The 14444-nt window shown below is 40.2% G+C and overlaps 3 protein-coding genes across 4 annotated transcripts; all 3 read left to right on the forward strand.

Moving 5' to 3' along the window:
- Window positions 1-12: 12 nt before the first annotated feature.
- RB195_021744 (uncharacterized protein) lies at window positions 13-408 on the forward strand (the record flags this gene model as incomplete). Its single annotated transcript, XM_064208631.1, has 1 exon — window positions 13-408. One exon carries the CDS (start codon window positions 13-15, stop codon window positions 406-408), a length of 396 nt encoding a protein of 131 aa, XP_064064512.1.
- A 246-nt stretch (window positions 409-654) lies between these two features.
- On the forward strand, window positions 655-955 carry RB195_021745 (uncharacterized protein; the record flags this gene model as incomplete). Its single annotated transcript, XM_064208632.1, has 2 exons — window positions 655-778; window positions 840-955. 2 exons carry the CDS (start codon window positions 655-657, stop codon window positions 953-955), a joined length of 240 nt encoding a protein of 79 aa, XP_064064513.1.
- Window positions 956-3000: 2045 nt separating this feature from the next.
- On the forward strand, window positions 3001-14165 carry RB195_021746 (uncharacterized protein; the record flags this gene model as incomplete). Of its 2 annotated transcripts, XM_064208634.1 has the most annotated exons (16): window positions 3001-3097; window positions 3198-3262; window positions 3333-3431; window positions 4240-4315; window positions 4395-4549; window positions 4617-4745; window positions 6137-6152; window positions 6215-6289; window positions 7209-7313; window positions 7692-7826; window positions 8012-8114; window positions 8181-8325; window positions 9273-9383; window positions 9444-9587; window positions 9849-9976; window positions 14096-14165. In XM_064208634.1, 16 exons carry the CDS (start codon window positions 3001-3003, stop codon window positions 14163-14165), a joined length of 1653 nt encoding a protein of 550 aa, XP_064064515.1. The 2 variants fall into 2 exon arrangements, with proteins under 2 accessions (XP_064064515.1, XP_064064514.1); XM_064208633.1 differs by lacking the exons at window positions 6137-6152; window positions 6215-6289 and adding an exon at window positions 5005-5050.
- Window positions 14166-14444: the final 279 nt, after the last annotated feature.

Here is a 14444-nt window from a genome sequence, read left to right on the forward strand (position 1 = left end):
ATCGACGACATTATGCGAAGAAAAGTAGATCAGTGTCCTGCCGATATCATTCTAGCACCATCAGGGTGCCCCTTGACTGACCTCGAGTATGCTGACGATGTCGTTATATTCGCGGAAAGCAGTACGAAACTTCAACATGTTGTCAACCTCGTATCGAAGCTGGCTGCAGCCTATGGACCACGACTACGCCCTGATAAATTCAAGCAGATGTGGATCTCTTTGAGACCTCGAAATGGAATCAGGGTGGACGGACAAACGATAAAACTCGTCGATGAGTTCTGTTACTTGGGCTGTACGCTGAAGAACAACGGCAGCTACGAGAAAGATATTCAGCAGGGATGCTCTGAGGCCGCTTCCGCATTCAACTCCTTAACAAAATGCCTGGGGCCGACTACCATCACCAACTAAGTCAAGGTGCGTCTACCTATCCGCAATTCCGAGATACCTATCCGAGAATGATGTGGTATACCGGCATGTGGAAGATATCAACATCTTGCACCGCCATCGAAAGTGGCTAGAGTAAATCGTCTTCGCTTCTTTGGTCATATATTAAGGAGACAGGCAGATCGCCTTGTTCAACGAATTCTGAGAAGTTTGCGGGGTTCAAGCTGGAAGAAGCCGCCTGGCCGAAAACGGAAGTTCTGGACTGACGTGATGAAAGAGGACCTGAGGACAATCGGCGTGGATAAGCAGTTCAGACGAGACGTAGTGTTTTGCAGAATATGGAATAGCGACGAATGGATTGATTCTGTGCAAGCTCTCGCAGAAGATCGAGAAGGTTGGGCAGAGCTATGTTCAAGGACGGCACTCCTCGGCAAAGATGCGGGTAATCGCTTCAGGCGATGACATCAGCCCGCCGATTAAGTCAAGTGAGTCACCAACGCAAGTCAAAGTTATGGATAACTGGCTTCGACTTCTACTCGCCTCATTGACAGTGTCATTGTCTGTTTTCTAGTTTGCAACCGAGGTAAATCAATAGATATACTAAACGTTATCTTGTCAAGATCCTTCGATAAAGTATGCCACTTCAAACTAATTGCAAAGCTCCAGTACTTTGGAATACGGGGTATCTTTTAAAATGGACGATCTTTTATCTTAACATGAGAAGTATGACTGCCATGGTTGGCCAAAACTACTCAGCCAATTTTCCTTGTACAATTGGAGCACAAAGTGTCTGGAGACAGGATACTACAGAGTGGTGCCAAGTCCCCTGTGTTGTCTCTTTCCTACACAATCGACTTACCAAATGTGTTTAAAAATTCTTCGTATGTGAATCCACGTGGTTGACATTAAGATTTACGGCATCTATGATCATAAGAATCACACGTGCTGCACTTCAGACATAACTAGCTAGGATGTCAGACTGGACCTCCAAATGCGACGTCTCCGGTTATCCACGTAGGAAAAGGGAATGCGGCTGTGTATAGTATAAGTGGAGTAGCTCTTAAAACTTGTAAATCAACAAGAAACAGGAAATTCCGTGACACTCCCAGTTTTTCGGAATATATTGCAAGACTCATCCCTTTTCTCGGGTATTTCGTATTGCCAACGCCACTACTTCAACTATTCTCACCCATTTATAACAAATAGTTCATTTTACGTCATCTTGAATACGGTTCATGATTGGAGCACTTCAAGAAGGAAGCACATAGCAAAGCTCGAAATGGTGCAGGAGACTTTTACTCGCATGTTGCTCAGAAGAATATTAGCAGACCCAGCGGTGACTAGCTACAATGATCGTCTCAAAAAAAACCAAGTATGAGCACCTTGAGGAAGAGACAACTTGATATTCGGTATTCGAATCCTCAGAAACGAAAACAAGTTAACCTCCAGCAAATATTGGTACTTCAGGTCTACTAGCTAAGGAACTGGTGGCTTCAACTTACGTAACGCTCACAGCTTAGAAACTTTGCCGTAATGTTCAACAACTTCTTCTATAGAACTGCAAGATGGTTGGACCACATACCTCGTGACGTCAGTAGAATATTCAAGATGGGTTTGAATAAAATTGACATACGCCGGTGTTTGAATATTGATGTCTATCGGCATGTTTTGTGATTCTATTATAGCAACTTTCAGATGTCAGATGCCAACTGTACAATATATGGGCTGGTCATAGATTCCTACCAGTGCTTCCTCTTAGTTGATTTTAACATTTCCCTTTTTTGCACCCCTTTTTCATGCGTATTGTTTTTTTTTTTTCAGCTAAGAGCGGGTCCACTCTTCCCTTTCTTCCTCAACTATCTCTGAGTAACCTTCTCCCATTGACTTCCGCGTCTTCTGCCTGGTTTGATCTTGTCTAGGTTGTGGTGGTTTGAGGATCTCGAACGTTGGTGAATCTTCTTGCTCAAGGTCGCCATTCAGATTCACTCGAGATTCTAACGTCTTCCTTCTGCCTTTATGTCGCGAACCAAGTTGGTCGTCCAAACCCTGACATGTGATAAATAGACCTTTGTTAATCGTTGTGGATTGGGGGAGTAGATGCCATGCCAAGAGGCTCTTCACACTATTCCACTCAGAAAAAGTAATTTCGAGCAAATTGCGGGCGGAAACAAGATCCAACACAGATGATTACCGACCTATATTATGTTTCATAAACCACTTTAGCAGAGCCACAACATCGAACACAAGATACTACAATGGGTATTATTATTCCGTTGGACGAAAATAATACGAGGAACGTAACTATCGCAGCGGAGCCACTTTTCTACCACCGCAATTATCAAACGCACTGGCGCTCACATAAATGAAAGATCAAAGGCAATTTTTCATTTCACGATCAATTCGAACTGAATAACGAATAAAAACCAAAAATTCACTAGTGGAAGCAAACGGTCGACGGGCATCACTGCTCATGTGGTCCCGTACAGATGCTATGCAACGGTAATACTCTTCTACTTCAGCCTTCAATGTGGTACTGGCTTAGCCGTGCAATATTTGACCCACCACATGGATTGAAGAAGTGGTCATATATTCCATTTATACTCGGAATTCTCTTAGATGGAGCTCTCAGATGCGATCGAAATCCCGAGAGTAAATAATGTATTTATGCGCAAAGGACCAAGACCGGCACAAATAGGATCATTGGTGTTGATTGGTGAGTGAAAACTACTTTTGTTTTTATTTGTCCGCTTAATTTTCTCAAGTCGCATGCCATACATCTCGATTCTATATTCGGGTGTCATTTATTTTTGTAGGACATCATCTTATATTTTCTCCAAATGGTCAGACTCCTCAGGATGGGGGCGGTGAGGAATTCTGGGTATGTCGTTGATAATTTATTTGGTTTTTTTTTCTCTTTTGAATGTGAACTATATAGTACAATATTGAAGCTACTTCATCGTGCCGTTGATCGCGTTCTATGCGATCCAATAAGTCGAGATCAACCTTCGAAAGGAGGATTATTAGTTCTCAAATGCAAAAATTTTATGGTGAGTCAGGCTTTTAGTTTTTATTTTTCCATCTTTGGGTAGTAATCAAGCTAAATTCGGAAGAAGAATGAATCCACTAAGGATGACGGGCAAGACATGAAGCACTCGGCGTTGATCGATTGCTATTGGGGTGCGCCAACGCTTTCGACTTCAATTCCGAATAGTTTCAGAGGTTTTATAAACTCTCTCAGTCAATTTTCGCTGTTTTTAAACGAATTGTTCCACTTTAGAGGTGAAGGCGCGTAGTTCGGGAAAGAAGGACTACTCACTCGCTCAGAATAACTTTTAGTTTGAAGTTTTCTTAGCTATAAGATGGATTAGTATTCATGGAGTTGCAAGATTATCTAGTTCCTCTTTAACTCAACGAATTCTTTATGTCTGTTACTTTAAGATGGGCACGGCATAGGCTTTTCCACTACTCCTGTTCTTCTGGATCGGTACTCTAACTTAGCGGCCAGTTATAACACCATCTTTTAAAACATACCTGTAATCGAGCTATGAGCTCAAGCTCCTTTAGGTGCTAAATAGGTTCTCGTACAACTTGTTCTGACATACTCAGCATTTTTACTCGAGATCATCTTTAGAAGAAGACCGTGTTTTAATTTTTGAATATCCGCTATGATAGCCGACATTCTGTTTACAAAGGGGCATAGAATTTCCATGTTCAGATCTCGGAAAGCTGAAATAGCATTGTTAGAAACCATTGTGATGTGACCACTTTTCCTTTCAGCTTTGTAGTCCATATTTATTTTACTTTATTTGAAATACAAGTTGTTTTTGTTTTGTTCTACCCTAACATTTGTTTCAGATAATAGTATTCGAGATTCCTAATTGGGAAGAATGCAATGCCGCAGCCCGTTCTATCGAAACCTTGTCGAATATAAGTGAGTGTTCTTGTAAATGAGCATACAGAAATGTTAAAAATGTTTCACATTAGACTCATACACAGTTTCCTTTTTTCAGATGGTTGTTCTCATGATTATCCTTTCTATTATCGTTGTCCTTTCCAAGTGCTCGACGATGGCTGGAAAGCATTCGATTCTGAAGAGGAATTCGCTCGCCTCATCGTTCGATGTGGTGACGCTTTTCGAATTAGTAGTGTTAATGAAGGTTTCGAAGTACGTACTGTAAACTTGTGTAGTTTGTATCTGCTTGTCGTTCGCTATTGTTCTAGTTATGTTTTAGGTCTGCCCATCATATCCTGAGAAAGTTATTGTGCCTAAAGGTATAGGTGATGATTATTTGAGGATCAGTGCAACGTTTCGTGACGGATCACGATTTCCTGTTCTAAGTTATTACCACAAGAGCACAAAGGTATGTTTCCTCATAACATAACACCATCGTAACACATTTTCTTAGGCTGCAGAAATAAAACACATCAAAGTGCTATTTTTGTGAATGAAGCTTACAAGGGAAGTAATTTAATGGCTGCTTAAGCAGGGGAACCGAGGTCGTTATGTATTTTTCATATTTCTCTTATTAATGGAACGTGACTCTATCGTACTGCAGTGCAAAGTGAGACAATCAACCTTCTTACCAGTTATACCTATTTTATTGGTTCTGGTGTGTTTAGTTTAGACATATAGAACACTTACCATTAGACATACACTGTGTCGGAGGTTAGTTGTCCGAAGCAGTGTACGCTTAATGGTAGGTTAAGAACTAACCCATATGCATGAAAATATCGGTTTTATCTATTTGTTGTTCTTTTTTCCACATTGCAAAATTCCATGGACATCGGTTCTCACTTTCTAAATCTCCGTTTTGTCTATTTATTGGTTTTTGTGCAGCTTTGCCTAGTCACAGTAAAACATTCCTCCCGAGTGTTTTCGCATTTACAGATGAGTATGAATAGGGAAGCCTTTTCGGACGAATATTTTCAGCGTTGTTCTCGCATATGCCTATTACCAATACTTTCTTGCAAAATAATTATCAGTTTGCGCAGAATTACTGACTTATGGATTTCTCTCCATCTTTTTTTCCGCGCAGCAATCACACCTTGACAACAAGGATTTTTTTTTGTGTGTGTTGACTATCAAAAAAAAAATCTATCAATCTATCAAAAAAAAAACTATCAAAATTCGCGCGGGTGATTCTGTTCGCTAATAAGAACTATAAGAATGCGGATATAGTAGTTTTACGCAAAGTATTGACTTTGTCAATCTTCGAAATCTCTTCATCCTAGCAAAACTTTCGAACTGATCTTTCTAGCGTCACTTTCAAGGTTATTTTAACCAGCCCATATGAAAATACCTATTTTATTGGCGATTGTTCTAGGAAAGTCTTGAACGGAAATTTGCAGAGAGGACTCCTCAAATTCTTTTACTATTTGTTTCCTCGAACAACTCATATATGCTGGCTACTTGTGCTTAGATTTGTCTCTGAAGGGTTATTCATGTATTTATATTGTACGTAATTTTGAAGTAATCCATAGTTATACAATCATAAGCAGGGGAAATGCCGTCGGGTCAAAACGGGTTGAAACCTGGTGCCATTGCATAAGCACACCGCTCTCATAGGGGCGAAGTGGTACCCTAACTCTTCTCATGGAGTTAGCAACGATCTCACCTTGAACGCTGACACCTACGCAATTGCACCAGCCCCCATTTCGTCTCGACTCGACTGCACGTCGTATTTGTTCCTTATGGCTTATCCTCTGTCAAAACGTTTAGTTGTGGATTGCTCACTCAATCTCAGATTTCTAGTCATCTATTATGAGATGTGGGCAACCATTGATTGGGCCGACAAATCGACGCTGTAAAGAAGATGAAAACATCCTCAAGTCATTGTTGACGGTGAATCGTGGCACCATCATCGATACAAGAGCCAAACAAATCGCACAGAATGCAAGGAGCAAAGTTTTGTTTCTTTTTCACCAATTTTTTCCTTTGCTTTGGTTTCTCAAGAATATACAACGCATCACTGTTATTATTAAATCATTATTTAACTGTCAAATTGCGATATAAAGCAAGAGCAAAATTATACTTAAAGTGATGTATCGCCTCTACTAGAGATTTTAATTAGATATGGAAACTTCACAAAAACAAAAACCCATACTCCCTTCGCATTAAAGTAGTGTTGCAATTGTCTAATGAAAACAAGATTGCGTGATCGTCGCAAAAAAGTATTAGTAGCAAAAGAATAAGCAACAAAGTGTCTGGCGTTAATCAATCCGCTTGGAGTGCACAACGACGTTCACTTCAACTCAAAATTGTTTTGGCTCACGAGCCTGTAACTGACGTGTACAATGACTTACGGGGGCTAGCCCAGATATCAAGTAACTGTTTTTATCCTTCAGATAAGTATGCTACCAAGTTATCGACCCGAGAAAGATCAAAGGTTTGGTTGATACTAGGGCGGTTTCGAATCATCGATCGATTGTGCAGACACGTCGAAATCTCTTACCGTCTGAGCTACACACCCAATATAAGTAGTATTATGGGATAAATTCGTTTGGAATTGAAACAAAATTAAAGCAGCTCTGTTACTTACCAAGTTAATCAGCAGTACTTCGTAATATTTAAGACTTCAAAGTTGTGTAGTCCATATAAATGTTTTTCAACTGAGGATCTCAAGAAGCACGTGAAATACTGATTTTGTAATTTTTCATGGGCGATCACTGAAACAATTTATTGGAAGGAGTTTTCAATGTTCTTAACACTTCGGCGTGATGAGGTGCAACAAATAACATCTTAAGAATAACCTTAGTCTTTCTTACTACTATCACTGATGTGCAATATTGATTGTTCATCTGTGAAGCTACTATTATATTTTTAGGAGGAGGATACGAATCTCAAATGCATTACTCTCATTTCCGATATATGTGCTTCCCAATTCCACGTATTCGAGAAATACATGTTGCGCTTGCTAAGATGGTGGAACGTGAGTTTTCAGTTTCTGCTCACTTATACCATCGAAAAAACCTTTTCTAATTGAATTTTCTGTATTGTTGTTGCTATTACAGTCATAGATGTGATAGTTCGAGCCAGTGCTCCGACCTATTTCACTTTTTGACGGTTGGCGAAAGAATTCCGTTTACTTTTAACCGGTTGCCGAAGGGTTCCTCATCACTTGTGCTGCATCCCATGAATTAGACTCTCTTCACCTGAGGAGGGTCCGGCTCCTTCCTATCGCACCTATGATTGCAGTTTGTTGCTAGGTTAAAGGAAGTAGAAAGAAGAAGGAAGAAATTGTATTTTACTCCTTTCTTGTGAATGTTGTATTAGTGTTATAGTTAATATTACGATAACATCATTCTAGTGTGCAACGACCGTCAGGTCTCATGTGATCGATTTGTGTCCCGATTAGCGCAAGCATCCTGGCTACAGTGTGTATCGGATAGCCTCAACTGTGCTGCAAATGTGGCGCAGTGCGTCCATTGTGAAGGTACTCCAGGTATGCTGATGTGTAGTGATGTGCTCTTTATTTTTCGTGTACGAGTTTGTGCCTTGTGCATCGTTGTTGTTGTGGTGGTGGTGCGGATGGTGCTGATGGTGGTTTCAAACTTTTGTTTGGAATGCGCTTTACATCTATGTTGTTAAGTGTTGTGTATCCTACTCGGTGTTTGCAGACATATTTAGAGGTACCTGTCGTTGTTCATGGCGGAGAAGGAACTGACACAACATTGTTAGCTACATCACTGGCGCAGGTTATACTTGATCCAGATGCTAGGACTATAAGAGGGTATTTTTCTTTTTTTTTCTGACTTCTGAAATTGATTTAGTCCGTTCGTTTTGTTTTTTCTTTCAGATTTGAGTCATTGATAGAAAGGGAGTGGATTTGCGCTGGGCACCCTTTTCAGCTACGAAACGCTCACTCCGCTTATGCGGAAGGTACTATCACTGGTCCACAAGAAAGCCCAGTTTTTCTATGCTTCCTTGATGCAGTTTATCAAGTAAGTTTGGTTCAGTTCCAATCAACATTTGTCCTTGGTAAGTCGTTGTGTGATGGGACTGATGGGCGAAATCGAACCCTAGGGCTACTTTTGAAAGTGTCACAACCTTCGGCGAGAATTCAATCCTTCTCGATTCTTAGGTGTAGTTTCCGAGGGCAACTGACAAAATATTACCTTAGGAATCTGGTGATCCGGGGTTTTTTTTTACTTTTCTGTAAAATTAGATGAAGGTAATGGTCTTATGTATTATAAACGATAAAGTCTAATGATGTAAATACCTTAGAAATGGTCAGATATCGTTACTCCAATCAGCTAGCTCACTTTAAGAAAATCTGAGCGCAGGTTTTTGCAGAGCCGAGAAGAATGTCAAAATAAGCGAAAAATCAGCATGCAGACAAGTAGCAGATATTTGTTGTGCGGTGATGGTCACCTTGTGCGGGTATAGATGCAGCTAAAGTTCGAGGGTGCCTATGAAAAAACAGTGGAAATAAAAGAAATTAACATCCCCGTGTAAATGGTGAATGGTGATACTTGTCAGACCTAAAAATGAATAGATACGTAGGTTGTCGAAGTTTGTCTGTTAGTAGTCCACCTGGCGAGAGGTTAATACCACGATGTAAAGACTGGATTTTGTTTTCCGGTAAATCGATTTCCTAATAAAGAAAATCGATTGATCGGAAAAGACAAATTATTAGAAGACGAAAATTTAGTCAGTTACAGAAGAAGGGAAAACACTTTTCAACAACATTTCCAAATTTCGGTAGCAGGAGAATATACATGGAACTTACTGAGATTTTGACTGTTTCTTTTGGAAGTGTACGCTTTTTTTTAGGAATGTGCTCCGAAAGAGATGTGTTGGATGTGATACATGCACGTTGATATCATATCTACTTTTCTATACATTGTATTTATTCATAGACTACTGGGGAAGATTTCCTTCATTTCAGATAATTGCTCAGTTCCCTCACTCATTCGAGTTTGGGGAAGAGTTTCTAATTTTTCTGTTTGAACATGCCTATGCGAGCGAGTTCGGTTCTTTCCTAGGTAACAATGAAATGGTCAGTTTTTTTTCTCTGAGATCTTCATAAGATCAGTTCTGATTTATCCTCAGTTTTCAGATGAAGGCTGAGCTTGGTGTGAAGAGATCAACGGTCTCACTTTGGTCTTATGTTAACAATCCTGAAATATTGCGATCCTTCGTCAACATCTTGTACGAACCTAGAGAGTCTGTGATATGGCCTTCTGTTGCTCCACAGAGCATTGTAGGTGGAATGTATTTTCTTTCCTTTTGTAACTTATTTAGAAAACAATGGTAGACCTCTTTCCTCCACACATAGTTTGAAAATAGAAATTCGGTTGATTAAAAATATTGGCGGTGTTTCTGTGATAATCCCAAGAACCTATCTGCATGAAGGGAATGTGTGTACAGGTGGTGAATCGGAATCTACGACAGCGAAGTGTATACATATATGTGTTCTTGTCTCATTTTTATACTAACTAGTTATCTGTTACTGTTATTTTAGCATGTTTGGGAGAGACTATTTTTCCGATGGCAGAACGACTGGACGGAAGAGGACTATTTGAAAAAGTCATCAGCTCAGTGGCGTACAAAAGAGCGTGAACTGATTTCACGAGCTCTGGTTCTAAGAAGGTATAATGATTCTTATTTCTCTATTTGTAAAAAAAAAAGTGACATGGAGAATCCAAGGTACCCAGTGTTCAATGCAGTACGCATATAAAAACTTGGTCTTTGCATGAAATAGTCATCAAAGTCATTGGTTTCTATACTATTTGTCTCAAGGTTGCCACTTTTTCTTTCAGCATCCATTTGCAAGAATGTTTTTTTCATACTGTAATACAAAAAAAGTTGCACGTTGCAAGATCGGCTGGAAAGGAACAATGAAGAGCATTAGACATGCGATTTCTCGTTAGAGTGCTGAACGCTGAGCGCCGTAGAGAAATGCTTCTATGTTACTGAAGGGGAATCAGTTCTTGCTATTTGTCACAATCAAGTTCCTGTTTGAAGCCCAACCAAATCAAATATTCAGGATGAAATCTTTAATTGAATATTTACTCTGGGAAAAAGATCTCCTAAGCACTCTCTCTAACAAGTTAGATAAACAAGTTAAAAGTGCTCCCAAATAATTCAGTCAACTCCGTGCTGCGCCAAACAATGCTCCTGAGATATTTAAGCAGATGTTTTCTTAAGAAATCCAATTAAAAGGGAAAACCATTGTTGAAAGGGAATGCTCCGGATAGAACTTCTTCCAAATAAAGTTGCATGAATGTTCTCATTTCAAAATCTGCCATGTCTTGCGTTGTATCCGGTATATGCAGAGTATTTTGAAGTAGCACTGACTTACATAAAGTATTTGATTTCATCGTATATAGAAATAGCGTGGAAACTACGACTGTCGATAATACCACTCCATTAACGTAAATTGAGCAGCCAACAGAAGCTTACTCCTGTAGTTCTTCTGCTATTTCGAATATAGATACTAGAGTCGATGTACAGCTTCTAATCAATAATGATCGGCTTTATAACTGCTGAAGTACTCCATGTTTCATACTCTTTTTCTTCCACAATATGTCGAAAATCTGTTGCAGAACTTCTGAAAACTCCGATTTGCAAAACTATGCAAAATTCCTTCGAATATAACATGGCCAGAAAAATAGCTGGTTTTTAGTATGAGAAGTGTTTTATACGAATGCTTCTAATGAGTATATAGTAAGGTCAAAACGACATGAAGCACGTACGCAATTGCGCACGCGGCTTCTCTCGCTTCGGTGGAGCGTGGTGAAATCCTTGCTGGTACCACCCATCGCTGCAGTTTGGGACGGTCCTAACTGCTGTCTCCACTGCCCCGTTTCGAGCGCGTACGCAAATGCTCCGCAACTACACTCGTGATTCATGTCGTTTTGACCCGACTATAGGTGAATTGATACACACAAAAGTGTAAAGAGTTTAACTACAGAAAGGTTATTGATGACTCGACATGAAGGAAAAAAGAAGAAAATGTCACTTTTTTTTGCGAAAGAAACAAGAAGTAACAGTTAATGGCTTGAGTATTTCGATTGCAACAATCCAATGAATGCACGCACTGTTCACAGGCAGTTTTTGTCCTGGAGCAGGGCGTCACAGTTGATGGGTGCGAATTAATAAGGTATATGAAAGCGAACAAAATTCTGAAAGCAAATTTATCTATTAATAACGAGTTTTTACTTCTTTTTTTTCAATTATATCCCATTTGATTAAAGTAATGAAACTGTGTTTGTGCATCACAAAAACATTCTTCTACTATAAGTGCTACTTCTAAGAACCGAAAATTTCTGGGATTTGTCGAAATGTAACAAAAACGAGTAAAACTGTGAACACAGTTGGCAGAACCCGAATTAAAATTGCGTCAGGATGCAACAAATTCAAATGTACTATGTGTATTATACAAGGTATATTTGGTACATTGGTTACATTTAGTACGAATATACGGTTGCCACCGTTTCTATCTCGCGTCATAGTTGAACTGAACAGAAGAACAGAAGACTGAAGGATAATGATTTAGGATTTTTTTCTGGAGCCCTTACCATGGCACAATGCATGCTGCGATGATACTGTCCTTTCAAACTGTATTTGAGCGCGGGAAACAAAAAGAGTTCACAAAAAAAATGTCAAGCTGTCTACAAGAAGCTGTACGCAACTTTGCCACGTACCTCTTTGTTTCGCTGCAAACTCAGCAACAGCAACACATGGCTTAATGTAGTAAAGAACCCAGGTATTAACAATCCCCAAATGAAACGCATGCGAGTCTTTTCTTCGGCCGTTCAAGCACTTTTATGTAAAGTGCAACCTTGACCGTGGTGCTATGAACTTCTTACGAACAGCATTTATACAATAAAAAAAGCCACTGGACGTCAATTTCATCTTTCCATCGATTTGTGCATGTAAAAAACTGGTGCTTTCGTTAGAACATCCTTTTCGTTAGCTTTCTGTATGAGGGCGTCGGTTGCGGATTTTTCAACTTGAATTTATCTTTGTTGGAACGAGAAAGACGGGTGTAGAGCAGTCGGTAAGGGGGTTGCGCTGTCTGCACGATCGATCGGAGGTTCGAGTCCGCCTTAATGCCAAGCAAGGCTTTCATACCTGTGAGGTCGATAAATTGGTACCAGACTTGTCTGGGACTATAAACGCGCTGAATTGACACATCGCCTAACCACCATTAAGTCATTTCATAGGCCAGCAAAAAAGTCATAAAAGCCTGAACGATTCCTAATCGATGTGAACGCGTTGAAGCATCTCAACCGGATTGTTTAACGCTAAACACTTTGTCCTTTTATCGTCTAAATCGAGAGACATCCCGTATAGCTGCGCGACGGTGAGCTACATTTTAAGCAACGATACAGGCCTCAGGCAGTTGTCAACATCGCAAGCGACCTTCTTAAGGTACAACAACCACTAAGCTAGATCCGTCATATGGTATAGGCGCCTTCCCTTTCGCCTATTTTGTGTAGATCTACGAGACAGCACAGTAGGACCAGTAAGAGTTGAGCCATTAAATATATAATACAGCATTATTGCTTGAGTTCGAAGCGATGTGATATTCACCCACAAATGACTGCGAGCTTATCAGTTTAGCGCAGTAAGTGGATCGAATCCCACCTCAGCGTACGTAGTAGCGCAAGAATCCATAGCGCAGACATCTATTGTAAGCAGGCTCGTGGAAAGCACAATAGAAGGCAGCTCGGATTCCTCTAGTTGTAGTTCTTCTGTTGAACGAGAAAAATCAATTTTCCAATATTTCTGTTTCTGTTCCCTTTCCCTCATCAAGATGGAATCACTTTACGGAATCTGGAAGCATTCCAGGTAGATGGATTCACTAAGTACGCTTTTTTTTATTTGTTTCTGTATTCTCAGAATAGTGCCTTTGGAACTGATGTGTGAACTTTTTTTTGTTAACTGATGCCAAGATGTAGTAAATGTAGAAGCACTTTCATCGTGCTGTTTCGAACGTGGAGCTCTGGGAGCTCGATGAGACGTACGTTTATTGCAGCGCGGCAGATCCAACGAACGCTTTATGCGAGCTAGCTGCACATTACTCGTCAAGACGCGTCCTGTTTGGAGAACTATGAGAAGGGTCCAGTAGTTTTACATCCTCACGGTTTTCATAATTAATCAAAATAAAATATATATATATATATATTTGAGATGTGCCATCGGTTAGATTAGTTGGTCCCTTCTAATTCGAATGTGGCTGTGTTTTGATTTGTGTAGTCTATCTCATTAAAGGCATCACCCCACGAATCTGAGGTGGTACGGATTTCAGGTGGAGTACTCGTATACGGGATGGGAGACTATGGAGAGGGGGTGATTCCATCCATTTCTTGCTAATTGCCGTAAAAAACGGCCCGGAAGATACGGCCTCAGGCGTTCTGGCGCACTATTTTGTACAGGGAGTTCGACTGGAGCGCGCCAGCCTTGTGCGGCGCCGCATCTTCCGGGCCGTTTTTTACGCCAATTAGGAAGAAATGGATGGAATTACCCCCCTCTTCATAGTCTCCCATCCCGTATACGAATACTCCACCTGAAATCTGCACCACCTCAGATTCGTGTAGTGATGCCTTTAAGCAATCCACTGAATGCGTGCTATCAGAATGTCCAGGAAAATATCTTCTATTCTGTATACGTGACTGTACATTATTCTAATCGGAACCGATCAATCCCGCTCTCTAAAGCAATATCTCTTTTTGTAGAATCCAAACACCGTTTAAAGTTTAGGCAGCTGATCGAGTTATCGAAAGAAGCCGTGCTTCAACCGAACGTTCAACAAGACCAAATAGCAGACTAGTCATATGTATTTTAAGTACAAAGGGTAAGTGATAAGTTGTTTGGCGTAATTCTCTACTTCACTGAATCTCCTCTACTAGATCTGGTTGGTTCCAAACATTCCTTTTATTGTTGTTGTTGTTGCTTGGATGACCTGTATACTTTATAAGTATCTTTAGAAGTATTTATTGTTTACATTAGGGCAGATTCGCCGGTTACATTATGTTGTGTCTCTACGCATGTGTTCAAAATCGCTAATATTTTATTGATCGCAGTGCTGTGATACGATCCACGAATATTG

This window comes from Necator americanus, chromosome X (genome assembly GCF_031761385.1).
Source record: "Necator americanus strain Aroian chromosome X, whole genome shotgun sequence".
Classification (NCBI taxonomy): domain Eukaryota; kingdom Metazoa; phylum Nematoda; class Chromadorea; order Rhabditida; family Ancylostomatidae; genus Necator; species Necator americanus.